The sequence below is a fragment of the Triturus cristatus genome, chromosome 2_2, assembly GCF_964204655.1.
Source record: "Triturus cristatus chromosome 2_2, aTriCri1.1, whole genome shotgun sequence".
Taxonomy (NCBI): Eukaryota; Metazoa; Chordata; class Amphibia; order Caudata; family Salamandridae; genus Triturus; species Triturus cristatus.
The window spans coordinates 62,521,601-62,541,418 of NC_140582.1; the positions used below are offsets into that span (position 1 = coordinate 62,521,601).

The 19,818-nt window shown below is 45.1% G+C and overlaps 1 protein-coding gene across 4 annotated transcripts in view; it reads left to right on the forward strand.

The window, feature by feature from the left end:
* The first annotated feature begins 2,083 nt into the window (after positions 1-2,083).
* The window catches only part of SLC4A4 (solute carrier family 4 member 4), a 739,594-nt gene continuing 721,859 nt past the window's right edge, over positions 2,084-19,818 (forward strand). For 2 of the 4 annotated variants that reach the window (XM_085640999.1, XM_085641004.1), the window contains exon 1: positions 2,085-2,221. In XM_085640999.1, coding sequence (XP_085497125.1) covers positions 2,181-2,221 — 41 coding nt within the window. In that variant the 5' untranslated portion in view covers positions 2,085-2,180. Of the gene's footprint in view, positions 2,222-19,818 lie in introns of all 4 variants that reach the window. The other 2 variants (XM_085641000.1, XM_085641002.1) reach the window with 2 other exon arrangements.

A 19,818-nucleotide genomic window follows, 5' to 3' on the forward strand; every position in this document is an offset into this window, starting at 1 on the left:
ATCTTACCATATTTAACACAGAGAGCAGCAGTGCTAAAGTGCCCAGAGTCCTAAAACCACCAACACCATGTCAGAAAAAAGGCTAGGAGAAAGGCAAAAAAGTTTAGGGATGATCCAGCAAAAAGGGCCAAATCCAACACTCAGTGTGCGGAGTTTCTCGCAGATGCACAAAATATGGATTAAAGATTCCTCTACTGCTCCGCATGCTCAGCACTGAGTGGCAACTGTTTCTTTGTACCCTCGCCCATATTTGTAAGCCAACAATGGGATCAATCTGAAGCGCAATTTCATTAATTGGCGTTTCAGTATTGGTTGTAAAGGGGTGGACAAGTAGTGTGGCAAAGACCCACTATTGTAAAGTTTTGATGCCCAGCTTCCATGACTTAAGTTTTTGTGGTTTGCATATCATTGTCGGCTGACAGAAGCTTTGCCTGTTTTGTTAAAAGTCTTGCTGCCGCTGGTATGGGTATGGGAGCTGACCATATTTCCTTTGCTTCGAGTGCCTCAACACAATGAGCTAGAAATTCACACCATGTGGACCCTCGGGTGTTTATCATTGACCAGATGTTTTTCTTTAGAGTATTGTGCCAGGCTTGTTTTGCTTTAAAACAATAGGCTATGTATCCGGGTTTCAGGATCCATTTTTGGGATGAGAGGTTGAATACCCTGCGTATTTGAGCATGTGAGTTGGCGGTTGGTAGAAAGAAGACTTTACGGAGCATACATACATTGAGGTGTCAGACACTTACAGAAATGTAATCAACCAACTGATATGGTGGTAACTAGTAAGACCTTACCACTGCACTACAGATTATGGTTTTGTATCCCGAAGGGTTTTTAAATTAGGCACTAACGCCGACTTATGACCTGATTATAATCTTGGAGGACAGGGTTACTCCATCACAAACATGGCGGATATCCCGTCCTCCGTACTTCAATTCCAATATATCCTATGGAACTTGTAATACGGCAGACGGGATAGCCGTCACAGTTGCGACAGAGTATCCCATCCGCCAAGATCGTAATCAGGCCATTAGTTGTTCTCATGAACTATCGGATAAAAAATAAGCATGTACAAGGCTGAGGATGAAAACTCAGCAGAAAAGGATAGAATAAAGTAACAGGTCAAGCAGACTTCCACCTATACGTTATACGTGTTGCCCATTGAGAGTGTAAGTAATAGAATGCTTTACACCCAACTGCAGATTAGCCCGTGTTTTGCCATGACTTTACCATGACCACCATCTTGCAATGCGCCGTCATGGCCACGGTTGGTTGATCAATCATTTCACCTTCCTTGAGTCACCCACCACACCCACGTGAATTTCACACCATAAGAGCACTGTAAAGTTTTTAGAGGCCCTGCCTCTCCTGCCTCCACTGCCTCTTGTACTCATTCAGGTTAGGCCGGGTCTCTCCTACATTCTAGACACGGGATGTACATTATAAATCACGGCACTAGTTCCAGCTGCTTCTTTGTTAAAATGTAATTCTCAGAAAACACTCACTTGTTATTCTTTTTGATTCATTATATTTTAAATGACAGTTTAAATCCTCATTAAAATGTCTTACATTTTCATCAGAAGCACTGCAGATCAATGTGTATTGACCCGCAGCATGTGGGGAACAGACTTGAGAAATGTCGGATTTTTTAGATCCGTTCTCGATCGCAGGTTTCGAGATCACGTGTCACATCCCAGAACATCAAATCTATATCAGACTGATTACGGTTATACAAAATCTGCAGTTAAATGCCATAGGGCAGATTTACAAGCCCCTTTCGTCACTTTTAACATGGGAAAAGTGACGCAAAAGTGGCGCACGGGGCTTGTAAATCTGCCCCCATGTTTTTAAGAGAACCCGCAACTGATTCCTTTGTGGTAGGGAATACAAACCCTAAGGCCAAACAGAACTCTTCAGAGGCTGTTCAGGGGAATGTTTGCTCTCTTAGGAATCCACGCGTTTGGATTGGTTGGGGGGGGGAAGGTAAACATTGTGACCAATCAGAGCTCACGGACTGCACAACAATGGATTCAGCAGTGCCATATTCAGGCCCAACTGTCTTTCCTTCCACCGCTCTGAGATGAAAATTAGCCCTCCCTTAGCCCAACTAAGATTCTTCAAATGGGAAATAGGGAAGAAACAATCATAGAAAAAGAGGCACCTGGACTAAAGAAACCATGGAAACTGAAGAAAATAAAGTGGAGGAAGCGACCCAACCGTAAGTAAACTGAAAAGCAATGGTTCAGAAAAGTGAAAGCGCAGCTGCGAAACACGCCGTTAAAAAATATACCTTAAGGACGCAGATTTTTTATTTCCCTGTTATTACACACGTTCTCACATTCATACATATCTCTTATCGTAACAAAGAGAGAGATCGCTGTGGATTTAGTTACATTTTTGCAGCGGCAATTTCTCTCCTCAAAGTGATGGCGATAGTTCTTCCACCTCAATGAAGGTGGAAATTCCGCTTTTTTAGTTCTTCACCTTGGCAGTGGGCGTGTCCACACGAAAGTGCCATGGAAGGAGTCTCTTTTAGGAGCGAACCTCTGGAAAGATTTCCACCAGTTCCAAAGTTGCACGGGAACTATATGCCAGAAAACCTTCAATTACTTTCCGGTAATTGGATTACTCCGAGTACGTTTTGACCCTAATTAATTTATTAGTGAAGGAGGCAGCCTCGTTAAGACTGCATCCTCAGGAAAGGGTGTAGCCTTAGGTTTGAGCGGTGGACCTCGAAGCTGGGGAACCGGGTTCGAGTCTCGGCAACGACGCTCAACATCCTGTGATTGTAGGCATATTTATTACTTAATCTCCCTGTGCCTAACAAAAATAAAAATGAATGTGTCTGTAACAAAACTGGTGCTCATGTAAAACAAGCATTTGCAATGCAATAGGTCTTGCATTTATAAGAGTTTGAGCTATTGGCATTGTAAAATTACAATGCCTTTTATTTATGTTTTGGTTTTAAAACAAATAAAAGGCATTGTCATTTACAATGTCAGTAGCATAAACTCGCATAAAAGCAGTGTGTGGAGTGCAGCAGTGTGCGGTGTGCAGCAGTGTGCGGCATGCAGCAGTGCGCGGCGTGCAGCAGTGTGCGGCGTGCAGCAGTGTTTCGTGTAGCAGTGTGAGGCATGCAGCACTGTGACGTGCAGCGGTGTGCAGCAGTGTGCGGCGTGCAGCAGTGTGCTGCGTCCAGCAGTGTGCGGCGTGCAGCAGTGTTTCGTGTAGCAGTGTGAGGCATGCAGCACTGTGGCGTGTGGTGTGCAGCAGTGTGCTGCGTGCAGCAGTGTCGTGCAGCATGCAGCAGTGAGTAATGCAGCAGTCTGCAGCAGTGTGTGGCGTGCAGCAGTGTGCCGGTTGCATCAGTGTGTGCCGTGTAGCAGTGTGTGGCATGCAGCCATGTTTTGTGTAGCAGTGTGTGGCGTGCAGCAGTGTGTGGCATGCAGCAGTGTGCGGCGTGCAGCAGTGTGCGGCATGCAGCAGTGTGCGGCGTGCAGCAGTGTGTGGCAGTGTGTGACGTGCAGCAGTGTGAGGCGTGCAGCAGTGTGTGGCGTGCAGCGGCATGCAGCAGTGTGAGGTGTGCAGCAGTGTGAGGCGTGCAGCAGTGTGAGGCATGCAGCAGTGTGAGGCGTGCAGCAGTGTGGCGTGCAGCAGTGTGAGGCGTGCAGCAGAGACACGTGGAGGGTGAGGAGAGACACGTGGAGGGTGAGGAGAGACACGTGTAGGGTGAGGAGAGACACGTGTGGAGGGTGAGGAGAGACACGTGTGGAGGGTGAGGAGAGACACATGTGGAGCGTGAAGAGGAGACACCTGTGGAGGGTGAGGAGGAGACACATGTGGAGGGTGAGGAGGAGACACATGTGGAGGGTGAGGCGGAGGGTGAGGAGAGACACGTGTGGAGGGTGAGGAGAGACACGTGTGAAGGGTGAGGAGAGACACATGTGGAGGGTGAGGAGAGACGTGGAGGGTGAGGAGAGACACGTGTGGAGGGTGAGGAGAGACACATGTGGAGGGTGAGGAGAGACACGTGTGGAGGGTGAGGAGAGACGTGTGGAGGGTGAGGAGAGACACGTGGAGGGTGAGGAGAGACATGGAGGGTGAGGAGAGACACGTGGAGGGTGAGGAGAGACACGCGGAGGGTGAGGAGAGACACGTGGAGGGTGAGGAGAGACACGGAGGGTGAGGAGAGACACGTGTGGAGGGTGAGGTGGAGGGTGAGGAGAGAGACGTGTGGAGGGTGAGGAGAGACGTGTGGAGGGTGAGGAGAGACACGTGTGGAGGGTGAGGAGAGACGTGTGGAGGGTGAGGAGAGACACGTGGAGGGTGAGCAGAGACACATGTGGAGGGTGAGCAGAGACACGTGTGGAGGGTGAGGAGAGACACGTGTGGAGGGTGAGGAGAGACGTGTGGAGGGTGAGGAGAGACACGTGGAGGGTGAGGAGAGACACATGTGGAGGGTGAGGAGAGACACTTGTGGAGGGTGAGGAGAGACACGTGGAGGGTGAGGAGAGACGTGGAGGGTGAGGAGAGACACGTGGAGGGTGAGGAGGGTGAGGTGGAGGGTGAGGAGAGACACGTGGAGGGTGAGGTGGAGGGTGAGGAGAAACAGAGTTGGAGGGTGAGGAGAGACAGAGGTGGAGGGTGAGGAGAGACGGAGGTGGAGGGTGAGGAGAGACGGAGGTGGAGGGTGAGGAGAGACGGAGGTGGAGGGTGAGGAGAGACCAAGGTGGAGAGTGAGGAGAGACCGAGGTGGAGGGTGAGGAGAGACCGAGGTGGAGGGTAAGGAGAGACCGAGGTGGAGGGTAAGGAGAGACCGAGGTGGAGGGTAAGGAGAGACCGAGTTGGAAGGGAATCAGAAGTGGAGGAGAGAGAGAGGTGGAGGGTGAGGAGAGACAGTGGTGGAGTGGGGGGGAGGGGAGGATATCACTTTTACTTCCTCTCCTAGTGTAAGGTAACGCCCCCACCCCACAGGCCCTGTCGGGCCGAGAGCAGATCACTGTTCGCATCAGCCGTCACCCGAGACCGCTCCGTACTTGTTGGTAAATTAAGGTTCACTATCTGTTGATAATTGGATTCACTTGGGGGGCTGACTTACCTCCTCCACCCCGAGGGCCAACACTGAGAAGGCATCAGAGACCTGGTGCTGCCTATGCTGCAGTACTGCGAGAGAGAGGGATGGGGGGCGGGCAGAGGAAGAGGAGTGGGGTTAGAGAAGGGACAGGTGGGGAGAGAAAGAGGAGAGAAGGGACAGAGACAGAAAAGGAGCACAAAAAGAATTAGAGAGAGTAAAGAGGAGAGTTGGGGAAAATGAAAACATTACTAGAGAACATGTAGCAAAGAGGTGGAGAGAGAAGATGGGAGAGAGTAAGGACGCAGACAAGAGATAGGGCAGAGACAAAAAGAATCGAAACAATACAAAAGTATTTTCCAAACTCGTAAATAACCACGGGCCAAACAACTGATCTGCAATGAAGCATCTGAATCCGGTATATCATGACGTTAACCATGCAATAAAAAATAAATTATAAAAAAATAAAAAAACACCCAAAAACACGTATACACCATGTTGACCCTTTTCCATGCAACGTATTCTAAAACGCCATTCTCATTCATACATTCACAGCAAACCTGTTCACAAGAGTGACAGAAAATGTGGTATTAGTGTTACATTTTTGTTTACATCCATACCCGCTCACTTATGCAATTAAAGGATTCATGACCACACGGTTAAACAAAACGTACTGATTGGCCTTGCCGTGAAGGAGAAACACGTGTTGACACACACTCCCGATCTGTGAAACGTTCACCCCACTTTCTCGAAATTGAAACCAGTGCATGTGTCCGACGAACTTCCTACCGCTTATCTGAATGCACCAGTGGCAGAAGATAGTCACCATCTTGCAACAACACAATTAAAGGGAGGCATGTCTGTCTCTCCCCACCGCCACATGTCTCTGAGTCTTACTGTCTCATGCGAGATCTCCCTCTAGGAGACAGCTGACACTGACTCTTCCCCTGAGACAGTACGGGAGATGCGTGTGTGTGCATAGTGTGTGTGTCTATATGTATATATGTGTGTGTATGCATGTGTGTGTGTTTGTATGTGTATATGTTTGTGTATGCATGTGTGTGTTGGTGTGCAAGTATGGGTGTGTCATTGTGTTCATTTGTCTTCATGGATGTGTACACATATGTTTGTGTGTATACCTATGTCTGTGTATGCATGTTTGTGTGTATGTATATGTGTTTGAGTATGTTGGTGTGCGTGCTTGTTTATATGTGTATGTGGGGTTGGTGTGTTGGTGTGCATGTATATGCATATCTTTATGCATGTCTGTGTGTGTTTGTATATGTTCATATGTGTGTGTAAATGCATGTGTGTGTTTGTATGTGTGCATAGTTGTGTATGCATGTGATCAGAGGGAAGAGTGCACTTGAGGGCAAAGAGGAAAACATACAGGGAAGAGTATGTGAGGGCAGAGAGAAAAATACAGAGGGAAAAGCACGTGAGGGCAGAGAGAAAAATACAGAGGGAAGAGTCCATGTGAGGGAGGAGAGAAAAATAGAGAGGGAAGAGCTCATGTGAGAGCAAAGCGAAAAATACAGAGGGTAGGGTGCATGTTAGACCGAAGATAAAAACATAGAGGGAAGAGAGCATGTGAGAGCAGAGACAAAAATATAGAGAGAAGAACACATGCGAGGGCAGAGAAAAAAATACAGAGCGAAGAGCACATGTGAGAGCATAGAGAAACAAGTAGCAGGCGGCAGTGAAAGCGATTTTGTGATCGCTATTGTTGGTACTGGGGAGCCAGGGACGAATCTCGGCGTCAGTTCAAAAGCCTGTGATTCTGGGCGAATCCCTTAATCTCCCAATGCCTAGAAATCACAAGCACGCGAAAAGAAAAAGTGAAAGTGATCGCGATCATGCGAAAACAAACAAGCCCGGCGGAGCGTGGCGCGCGCGCTTGGGGGCGGGGGAGCGCATTCCAGGCGGGGGAGCGAACCCTTTGAAGTGCTCCCAAAAAGCGGAGTGCATGGCGGCACCAAGCGCGTGATTGTGCGCGTGCTAGCAATGCAATCCGCTTTTTGGGAGCACTTTGAAATGCCATTTTACAATAGTCTTGCTTTGCGATCGCTTACGCGATAGCAAGGCGAGACCTAAAAAACGGGTTCTCATGTAAAGCGCTCGGATACCCGTTGTCTCCAGTGTAGTTCGTGCTTTATAAAACTCTAACAAAAAACAACCCGTCAGGAGGAGGTAATGTGGGTATTAGAAAAGTTCCCCGCAAGATGGGTGCACATTCTCATGGCCTCTATTTGGTCCCTCCGACCACTTCCAAGCAAGATGTTTCCTTCCAGAATGTACGAATGAAGGTTTAGGCCGCATAATGCGTTAAGGGGCATATTGGAGAGTACAGGGACAGTGGATTGCTTCCTCACCAGATTGTGAGGCACCCTAATTTGCTATTTATTTCCGAGCGGTGTCGAAACCTCTGCAATATCACTGTGTTTGGTGTACAATGTATCAGCATCTCAGGATGTGAAAAATGCTCTTAACGACTGGTAGTTTAATTAGCAGCAGGGACTTCTTTCCCACAAGAACATTTTAATTGGAGGTGCAAAGACTCAGACATATCCCAGTAGTATTAGTATCTTTATTGTTCGACTGTTTAAAATCATTAAAATACAGTTTAAAATGAGTAATCTTTAAAAGCATCAAAACAAATATATAGAAATAGAAAGGGTAGAAAATATGTAAGAATTATGTAAGATTATCTAATATGTGAGCATTACCATTATCCGCCACTCTTGTGACTTTACTATATCTGCAGTTCAATTGAAAATGTTCCCCTTTAACATGCTATTAAAGCTTGGAGACAGGTGCACATGTTCAATCGCGTGAGAGGAGGCCTCAACAGATATCTGTGTTTTGTCAATAAGATATGGACAAACATGCAGTAGGCAAAGCTAGAGTCCGAGTGATAGCCGCACAATCTACACCTTTCCTCACTTTTGACTCTGTTATAGGAATTGATCACGGATGCATGACAGGGTTTGCTGAAAAGGCGCTTGCCTTAAACGAATGAAGTGTACCTTGCATTTTTAGTTCACACTTTTAAAAATAAACCGTGGCTTAACCTTTCCTCTTATAGATTTTCTATTTACAGATTGTCCAGATATGAATTCAGGAATTCGTTCTATGGTTTTTTATACTTCAGTTTGTTCCCTGTTATTTCTGACCATATATGGCAGCTTAACGTATGTTCCTTACCGATCTTTATCTTATGCAAACATTTGACAAAACCAAATGTCTTGCTAATGTCTCCTTAATCAAATCAACTTCCAACCTTATCAGGGTTTGAGAAGCATTTGGAGGGAGGCAAAATGTATCATTATACAGATTACAAGCTATGTTATCTAAAACGCTGTGAAGGATCCTACAAGTGATTCTAAGCCATATGTTAAAGCTGGTAACAGCTTGCTTCTTACTACTTTTGATATAGGCTCAAAAGTGGGTTCCGCTATTTATGCCTGCAGTGCTGCCGGGAGAGTTAGCCTTTCTTTTAATTGATAATTTATGCTCCTTAAAAGTTCCTTGTTCATCAGATTTGATGCCATGGTATCTGTAATTCGTCACCATTTCATTTGTTTTCTTTATTTACGTACCAGGTTCCTTTCTTTCTAATTTTTCATCCAATTCTCATTATCTTTGTTTTATTAAGGTTTATTTCCATCTTGTGTTTTTTGCTGTATGTGCCAAGCTCATTAAGAAGTCTTTGGAGCCTTATTAGTGTTTTGCACATGAGCACTATATCATACGCGTACTGTAGTACGGGCAAGGGAAGTTCTCCTAGCTAGTATGTGCTGTGACTGTTTAAAGAATAATTTAGGTTGACTATATAGAGATTAAACAATAAGGTGGGCAATACACATCGTTGTTTGAGGCAATTTTTTGTGTATATTTTTCTTGTTTCTACTCAATTTTTCCCTAATGTAACCCTTATTCACTCATTCAGATCTTTTAATTTGTAGAGTTTGCTTTTTCTTCTTTGCTGCTGTCCTCATCTAGTGTTGCCTTGAAGTTATTGTAGAGATGTGTTGATGTTGTGTTGTTTGGTTGTTATAAGGTACTGTTTTTTTCTTACAGTTTGAAGCTCGTAGTATGTGTGGGGCACATTTACTAAATACTTCCACAGCCGAAGAAATTGGTCAAATTTAGTGAAAATCCAGTGACCTATCAAAAGCTAGCTTCAGAGGGCACTTGCATCCACAATCCTTCTAGGTCTCATATTTCAGTAAAATTAGGTGCTATGATAATTTTATGTTCAACTTTTACCAGAATGGCTACTCGATCTAGAGGGCATTGCAGTGTTTATTTAACAATGGGAGAAACTCATTGACTGTTTTTCCTATTTTATTTGAAGTGAGGTCTGTAACAAGCACTGTAAATGAAATGGCCACGCGCATCCTTCTAGTCATGAAAAAGTACAATGTACGGGGACCAGGTGAACCCATGTCCCAGGGACAGCACTTCTACTCCTGGGCTTTCCCTGAACACATTATTGTCATCAGGTGCAGTACTTTAATTCAATTGAAGTGAAGTGACGCGCGACTACAACTCCCATCATGCAGTATTTTGTTAAATTAAAACCTGGACTGGAAACGTGGCATTCCGCTGACATGAAATCCTGTGGTTAACTTAGGACAAGAGTTACATTCTGCAGCCTAAATGCTGCCTTTCGGGGTAACTACGGTGGCGAGGAAGGTTTATTCTGTACATTATATTGAGATTTAGGAGAGTCCATTGCTTATAGAAAAAGAAATAAGCAGTGTAAAGCCAACCATGTCTTTATTGTTAGGCGGCTCTCGGTTTACAGCGAGGTGTGCCATGGCATGCTTCATCAACCAAACTTAGGTTTGTAGTAAAAAAAAACAGAAAAGTTACTCCAAGTAACTGAGTCTTGTCATTTGTGTGTGCTGGTATTATTATGGTTTAAGATGTCCTATGCAATGGCCTATATAGTGAACTGTAAACCTCGACTGACATTTATTTGCACAACCGTGCTGCCATTGACTGGGGTAGTTTTACAGCTTTCTTATCTACTCATGCTCTGAAGGTATGGTCGTTGTTATGTTGTTCTGTAGATGTTATCTGCTATTACTTCCGTAGCAAGGGTTAGATTGAATATTTGTCCTGGGACTGTATTAATGGTCCTATAGCAAGGAAATAGGTTGTCTTTCTCGGAATATAGCATAACTGACAGTGAACACGCCTAGTGTAGAAGATGGGCTTTCGTTTTGTTGTTTGTGACCGGAAGTATGTCATAATATTAAGGTTAAGAATATTAACCTGCACCTATTCCTCAGGCTCTTAGATTGAAAAACAACTAACGAATATTGATGTGACATTTTACTGATTATTATTGTCACTTGATCGTGTTTTGATTAATGGTCCTAGTTTGGGAGATTTAGAGATGACACTGCTCAATCCGTGACTCATTATTTGATTATTGCATTTCTGGGTTGTTGTTGGGTCTTTGGTTTTGAAATATTTTGTTCGGTGAATTATTGTCATTTTCCACAGAAATTAACTCCTAGAAATAGGTTTCATTGACAGGGTAAGTGAAAGGAGAACCTCTTGAAAATCCATTGTGTGGAACTGAGAAACCAGAAGGCAGTTGACTTCTCACTGTCTGAGCAATGGTGCTGGGATTTTGGTGAATGGGTATATATCTGACAATTTGTAAGGGAGGGTTTAAGAGAAGGTTGAGGGAATAAGTCTACCTTTGGAATTACTTATCTGTATACCTTTAGCAGTTGTGGTTGGATAAAGAAAGTTTTATTTCAAATGTAGCAGTATAGAATACCTGTTTCAGTAGAGGATTAGAACAAAATAATTATCTTTTACATATGGGAAATGTAGGATATGAAGGCAATGAAAGCCCGAGGTTTTTGGGCACTGGTAGAAAAATGAACTACCAGTAGCAACCCGTGTAGGTAAGAGAGGTGGGATGGGGTGGGGGTGCGGGGGGAGGGCGGACTTGACTGAGGACAAAGAGGGAAAACTGTTTATTTAATTTTGCCTTGTTGTCGTCTGTCGAGTCCCCCTCACACTGCCCCACCTCTCTTACCTGCACAGGACACTCCTGTGACCTACTATGAAAAAGTATTGGATTACAATTACTATTCTATTCTATTTTATGGCACGAATACATTGGAAGCATTTGCTATGATTAGGATCATCCATAAAATTGCTCTGTTGTGAAAGAGATTAAGGTACAGGAAATGCAAATATTTATTTATCATGGTCTGGAATGAAAAAAACATGATCTAAATTGTATGGTCTTATACAAAATATTTAAAGTTTGGTATGCAGTGCATAGCTCTTGAAATTGTATTTTCAATTTGTTTTAGAGTTGGAAATAGTCCATTCCACTGCATAAGTTACACAGTATTCCGTATTAATAGAAAGGCATATTTCTTCCCACTTTTAATTGTGAATGGTTCCTCTACTGCTGTAAATCAGTATGCTAGGGTAATAATCAGGGCCGGACTGGGACACCAAGTCAGTGGTAAGTATCGTCAGACTAGCCTCTGTGCACTGCATAGCGAGCGAGCCTAACCACTACAAGGGCAGGTGGGGAGGGGGGTGGGGGGTTGGTCTTCCGTCTTCCCCCAAGAAAATTTGAGAAAATTGCATTACTGGTGCATTCTACAGCACAATTTTCATTATATATTCAAACGTATTCACTTTTAAAGAATAGGAAATGATGACCTTACAATACACCATGATACGACAATCTTTATTGGGGCTCTTCAATGATTCCCTCACTACCACTCTCCAACAGTGTCCCTCATCTAGCCATAGCTTGTCGCTAACATGTATTTCATTTGTTTTATAGTGCCTCTTATACCAGTGTAGGAATCAAGGCACTTTCCATCACACACACTTGGAGACAATGAATAATATGTCTGTAAATCAATGTATAGAAAATGTTACATAAGACAAAGGGGGCTCCGTAGGGGAGGATTCACATGTCCACCATACCGGTAGGCATTTTTTAAGAGTGGTTGGTCTGGAGAAGCACAAACTCAGGATTCAAAATGTAAGGGTGTGTAGGGCTGGCTTTACTAATGAGAATTTATTTCTATCTAAACAAACCCTTTTTAGTAACATTAGGATAATGAAAGACTGAGAAAAATATAACTTTCTAACCTGTACCATGCACATCTCTGATGGCAGTTAATAGCTCACTGTGCTAGATAACGATAGTAACTTATGAACAGCACAGTATAAAAGGATCTTTGTGACAAAAGCAGCAACCCAGTGAGTAACAGTAGGGAAGGTGTTGGAATAGTAAATCATACTATTCCTTAGTGTATAGCGCCATCCAGCGCAAGTCGTTGTAACAACTTGCGTTGTAATGACCGCGATGTAAATGTATCGCTGTGTAACGACCGCATTGTAAAGGTCGTTCACCGTGCACTACATGTGCCCAAGGCCTGTAAAATAATTGCTACCAGTGGGCCTACAGCACTGATTTTTCTACCCACTTAAGTAGCTCTTTAAACATGTCTCAGGGTGGACCTTCTGCCGGTGATGTAACTATCTCCATTATTTTTGTTCATTTGCATTTTACAACAGGTAATATAGTCAGCAATTTATCTTTCTGGTATAGCAACCTGTCGCATGTTATACAGAAGTGGCTTCTACATGACACAAATCCCTCAAGCTATCTTTTTTGGAGTTTGGTCTATATTCTGGTGGTGACACCATATCGATTCCACCGCTCATCACACCATCCTTTTATCGAAGCGATCCCTCTGGATGGAAGATAGGTGATAATGGTGAGCAGAGAAGATACAGTGGGTGATGTAAGAGAGTACTGTTTCTGTTGAGTGAAGGGAACAGAAGCCAGATTGTAAGGGGTCGAGAAGCTTGTCGGACGAGAGATGCTGAAGACTTGGCCTTCCACTGTGATGGAGAAGAAAGCAACAATTGATGCTGGGTGTTAGATGGGGAGGAAGAGTTAGCAGTGGTAAAACCAGATCTGATTTCAAGCACTGAGGGTAGATTCCATTTACTAGGGGGTGATTACAAAGTGAAGCCTATGGTTGAGGGCTGAAAGGGTAAAATGGTGCACAAGATGGGTCAGCAGATTCTCTTAACCATGACTGGATGCCACCTTGGCACTGAGCAATGCTGAAGGTAACACTGTTGATGGAATCTGATATCTATAGCCCACCATCAGTGTGGGTTTGTCTATCTGTGAATTGTGGTGGTAGTGCAGCATCACTAAACTTCAAACTCAGGTAAAGCACGGGGGAATGGCGAGTTATTGCCTTATACAGGTAGTTATGGCCAATCACAGCAAAGGGGATGGCATACTACTCTAATCCAAATACCACCCTCTGTACCCTACCTGTGTTTTGACTCAGGAGAGTTTCTATTAGGATTAGGGTTGAAGTGTGCCCCAGTGTGTTCTTGCTTGGCTCTTGGGGGATAATTGTTGCGGGTGTTGCAGTTTGTTGTTAAGCATCAGTCATGATCACATACATGCAAGAGGTGGAAATGCAATGACTGAAAGAGCAACTGCATGAGATGCTGGGGGTGGGTGTCGCCCAGATTGACTCTTGTGAATTCAGATGTCTGTGGATCGCAGGTATAGTTTTTAGGTCTCACCTGACCCAGCGCATGCGCTGGTCTGGCGAGACATTTTGTGAGGGCTCCAAAAAGTGCTACCAGGCCAGCCTAGAGCTACAGTGCATGTGCGCGGGCGCGCGCTTTACCGCGATTACTTTCACTTTTGCGGCCGCTTTGATGTTTGATCGCGATCGCGATCACTTTCGCGGCCACACGGCCGCTTTGATGTTCTCCGTGAGGCTTCAGTAGATTGCAGCAGTTAAAACAAGCATTGGCATAGCCAATAGGTCTCGCTTTTGGGACCTTATAAGTGTTTAGTTATGCAACTGTTGCATGGCTAAACACTTATAAGGTCCCAAAGGCGAGACCTATTAGCTATGCCAATGCTTGTTTAACTTGGAATGTATGCAGGCTGAGCAGTCCATCTAAAAGATATAAGAAACATGCTTAAGAAGGGGGCTATTACATAAGATTCCTATGGGAAACTCACTTTACAAGGAATGAACTTGAGAAATGACATCGTAGAAGGAGACACAACTGTTTGGTATGTGCAGCGTAGGCTGGGAACATTGAATGCCAAATGACAACAGGACAGAATATTGGTACACCAAGATCGATGGCTAAAATGTCGAAAGGTAAGTTTCTATACCTCTCTCTCTCTCTCTCTCTCTCTCTCGATATATATATATATATATATATATATATATATATATCTATTCAAGATACATAGATGGGGAGTTAAGAATAGCAAATCCTTACCTTTGTCTGTGCAATTACCTTTTGTTATTTTGTACCACGATATTGTGGTAGTGATATTCTGCCCCATCGACATTTGGGATTCGATATTCCCCACTACAGTAGCACTATGCACTCATCCTATGCAAGAGGCACACTTATATGGCTGACTCCCAGGTCCCCTTTGAGTTGCTCAAACATACTAGTGAACAGGATGCTAGGTACACTGTACTGGAGGGTAAGTTGGATGGTCGTCAGATCAGATTTGTAAATGTATATGCCTTGAATGACACACAACCTGACTTTCTCGACTCAGCTGTGATGATTTCGACTGCTTCACACTCTAGGGAGGAGGTTTTAATTGTATTGTGAATGCTGACATAGATAGATCACTGCCAGCTCTCCTTGGCACTGCAGGCTGCTCAGCTAGCAACTAGATGTAATGCGTGTGGTGTAGCAGTTTTAATAAAAATGCATGATTGTATTAACACAATGTAATTAACACATAATGATTTAGAGATATTCTGCTGTGAAGCTGTGTTAATTTTAGGCCTCAATTTCAAAATGGTTGTTGCTGCCTGTTGGCATCTAATTCCTGCACGGTCATATTTCTGTCCTTCCACACCATGCACTCAGCAGCAATAAACACAGTGTTTTGAAGATTCTATTCCCTCTAGCACAACATGATGCCTCATTCTCAAGCTTCGTTCTCATGCTGTGTTAGCAAAGTCGATGATTTCTCAAAGCCTCAGCTGTTGGGATCATATTGTACTAACTATAAGATGTCACAGGAGCACCGGGAATGGTGTTTTATTGCTATTAGTACAATTTGGAGTGAAACGTTGATCGAAGGCCAGGAATTGTACTAAAAGTGCTAAGACATAAAAGTGCCATGTGCTAAAAATGTGCTGAATAATCACAGTGGCAGTAATATAAAAATACAGTTGCCGTGCAGTGGGAGACTAAAAGGGCAGGATAGGCGAAATTCAGCACGAGATCAGCAAGAAATGGTGAAACGATGCAGCTTATAACTGCAATTGTATGTACAGAACTCGCCTAGCAGCTTTCCCATACTGATTTCTTGTTAGCGAATAGAGTTGGAGCTTACACACTCGAAGCACATTAGAGCAGAATTCATGCTACAAGCACACTCCAGGATCATAGCTCAGTGATCCTGAGAAGACTAAGTGTAAGACTGAGTTCCTTAACAATGTATCCGCTTTGTCTAGAAATGTTATCAAGCCATCGATTACTTGGGGGTAAGCATTGTTCAAGAGGAGGTCAACGGCTGTCTGTATTGTCCATGTCCCTTGTTTAATCAAGAAGTGGCTAAGAAACCTTCTGCGATTGTTGGTTAACAGAGGGCAAATATAGAACAGGTGCGGAAGAACCTCCCAGAACAAGCCGCAGAGATGATACTTGTTACTGATGGGGTAGCTTGCCCATGGAGGGAGAAGATCTAATGAGGAGAAGCTACCCAAATGAATGAGGCAGAACTTAGCTTTGTAGTATGAGGAGAACGCATCAGTGATGTATTTTTTCTCTCCTTTTTAGGTCTTGCCTCGCTCTGCGAGACTTCTTGTAATCGAAGTGGTGATTAAGCCCCGCCCCTTCTTTTAATTGGTTTGCGTCATTGTGCATGCTAAACGCTGTCTTTCTATTGTAAAGGAGGATTTTTAGTCCCTCCTTGTTACCGCCCTGTCTCATTTTGGCCCCGCCCACCTGGACTGGATCTTTTACTCGCGGCGTGACACGGTGTCTCTTAATTAGCCGCTAAGCACTTTTTTCTTGTATTAGCGCCTTTATCTTCAAGAATGGCTGCCGCGTCTTTCATTTCTCTGGCGCGGCTTGCCAAACTCTATTTTTTCAATATTATGTGCTTTTAGTAAGCAGTGCGACACGAGCAGCGTGCTGCGCTGCTTACGAAAAACGTACAATATTGAAAGCATAGACTTTAGCGAGCCTCACTTCTCCTTCCTCTTGCGCGGCTTGCCAAACTCTATTTTTTCAATATTATATGCTTTCAGTAATCAGCGCAGCATGCCGCCTGTGAAGTGCTGGTTACTAAAAGCATATAATATTGAAAAAATAGACAAATAGATCTTGTTTTATTTTTCCGCCGCTCTATGCCTGGGACTGGCGCCTCTGAAGCACTGGTTCCTTCCCCTGTAAACAGGGCTGTTAAATCGTGGCTGGGTGGGAGTAGGTTGACGGCCTTTTGCTTGAAATCAACTGCGGCGGCTGCTTCCCAGCTCTGACTCATCCCCTTACAGACTGTAACTCCTTACCCCTCCCCTCGCAGCTCCGACTCCTGTCTGGGTCTTACACTTCGCTCTCAACCTCTCCCCCCCAAAGCCCGATGAGGGGGTCATTCTCCTGCGGCACATGTCCAACTCTACAACCGCCAAACAGAGCCATGGCACGGCACGAGCGGCGTGCTGCGCTGCTTACGAAAAACATACAATATTGAAAGCATAAACTTTAGAGCCGCACTTCGCTTTCCTCTGGCGTGGCTTGCCAAACTCTATTTTTTCAATATTATATGCTTTCAGTAATTAGCGCAGCATGCCGCCTGTGCCGTGCTGGTTACTAAAAGCATATAATATTGAAAAAATAGACAAATAGATCTTGTTTTATTTATCCGCCGCTCTCTGCCTGGAACTGACGCCTCTGAAGCACTGGTTCCTTCCCCTGTAAACAGGGCTGTTAAATCATGGCCGGTGGGAATAGGTTGACTGCCTTTTTCTTGAAATCAACTGCGGTGGCTGCTTCCCAGATCCGACTCAGCCCCTTACAGACTGCAACTCCTTACTCCTCTCCTCTCAGTTCGGACTCCTGTCTGGGTCTTACACTTCGCTCTCAACCTCACCCGTCCAAAGCCCGATGAGGGGGTCATTCTCCTGCGGCACATGTCCAACTCTAAAGCCGCCAAAAAGAGCCATGCTGCCATTTGAAAGAAGTCTGGTGCCACAGGGCACTATGCAGAGAGCTTCACATCACGCTCTACAAGTAAACACCAAATAACAAGGTACCCCGCAACACTGATCAGCCACCAGTCCAGGCCCAGTAGCGCTGCAATTGCACACCAGCAATTGACATACTGCACAACACAATCGAGCCGTGGCTCACTCAGGTGCTTGCAACATATTCCTCCGCCTACATGCATGAAACACCACAAGCCACGATAACACAGCTAAGAACAAGCATTTACAATGCAATAGGTCTAGCATTTGCTAGGGTTTAAGCTATTAGCATTGTAAATGAAAATGCCTTTTATTTATGTTTTAAAAATCAACATATACATAAAAGGCATGGTCATTTACAATGCCAATAGCTCAAACTCTCCTAAATGCGAGACCTATTGCATTGCAAATGCATGTTTAACATAGCTCCTCTTAACAAGGTCTACATGTTTTCTGCTCCTGAGTGTCCGACGATCCAATTCAAAGGATTCCTTATGAACCGCTATTATTAGAGCTATTTTGAACCGCTGGTGGGAGAGATTTAGATTCCAGAGGGCTGCTGCACCTTTGTGCTCCAGAGCTTACGAGAGAGAGCTATTTTCCAGGGATTTTGAAGCACCGTGTTACTTGCTGATAGCACTTCCAGACAAATTAGGCTCCTAATGAGCCTTCTTTTACAGCACGTGCTGCGTGCATATATGTTAGGAGGCTAACTTTCTGCACAAGGAGTTTATTACTCAGAATGAATTCCAGTCTGATCTGGGCTGGAGAAGTGTGTTAAAGGAGCTTAAACAATGATCTAAAAATAGCACTCTGGGCATTGTTCAGAAAGGCGCCCAATTACCCCGGAGAAGCTCTCTTGCCATGCCCCAATGCGGAGATAAGTTTGGCCTTCACTATCTTCAACAGAAGTTCAAAAGTAGGCCATTTTGTTTGTTTGAAGATGGTTTGAAAGGCAAATTGTAGTGAAGTGGATTTTGGTTTTCATGAGTTTAAATGGGTTAAGTAACCGACTTTGTCATCCAGCCAGAATCCCAGATATTTGTATTCGTTTGCTATAATCAGGAGGCAGTTGGGCAAATGGCAGATTCCATTTTCTTTCCTTCTGTGGCCAAATATCAAGACATTCATTTTTTCGAAATTTACCCTCATTCCATTTAAGCTGTTGTGCTGATATAAAACATCAATCAGTCTTTGAAGTCTTGTTCCATTTTGTCAGATACTGCTGAGTTATTTCCCAGTTTTACTCTGGCTCAGGTGTCAGAGTAAAGCTGTTGAATGCCACAAAGTAATGTATCAGGGATATGCTAAGGTTTGAGCTTTGACTAGAGCAGCTGGGGTTGACATGGTCGAAAGCCTTTCTGTAATCTACAGAGCTACAATAAAGAAGCAGTTTTTTTCTTGTCAGTTTGCCGCCAGCATTCTGATGGCCACAAGGTTGTCAGTGGTGCTCAACATAGGTCTAAAGCCAGTTTGGTAAAAGTTGCCCATGCATCCAGAGCTTCTAAGGAGGCGAAGTATTTGACTTCAACGTCCAAAAGGGCTATGAGGTGGGCGTGGCTAAGCGGCGAAGTAAGATGGCCGCAGGTTGAGAACTCTCCGAGACTAACCCTTACTTCCTGCATTCATCCGGCTAACTAATCCGTGCCCTGAGGTCGTAATCGGCTTCCGGAAGTCCTGGGGAGTAAATCAAGCCAGAGATCGGGTCACTGGGACCGGGGGAACCTGAGATTCGGCCGAATCCAGTCCTGGCCTATTTATCGGTGAGAGCCGGGACATAAAGTGAGTGGGAGGCCCGGATTGGTGAAGCGACTGGCAGACTGCACCCGGCGACTGTCCTGAGAGTGAGCCGGAGGACCGAGAACAGCCGCAAAACGAACTGGGCGCAGCCGCCGAAGCCAACAAGTAAAGAGTGGGACAGTCCCTGACACAGACACCGGAGCACAGCTGTACCCCCAACCTGAAATGGCGCGGTCGGCCGGTGGGTTCCGGGGCCGGGGGTGAGTGCCGGAGAGCTGTTAATCTGCAGACGTGAGCCACGGAGGGTGCGCCATCCGGTTTTCAGCCCCGCGGTGAGAGCAGAGCCCAACGAGTGATGTCCCCGCAAAGACGACTTGATTAGGGATGGTGACGATCTAGAGGCTGCGGGAGCTTGAAGTGCGGACAGAGCAGAGAATTGAGATCGAGGAAACGGCCGCAGCCCTCCAGACACCGGGACCTGTGGCTCGCAGGGCATCATGGAAAGGGAGACTGGGGGAGCTGCTGCCCTGCGTGGTCCTCTTGGAACTACTGCGGCCCGACTTGACATCACTGCAGGGCGGAGGCCCATTTTTGAGAGGCGATAAACGAGAGACGGCGCGGCAGTGCACGCATCTGACGGAGGGGGCCCCGGCGGTCGAACCCTTAGGCACACGGAAAGGGACCCACAGCACTGGTATCCCCCGGGGGAGAATAATACCGCTGCGGTCG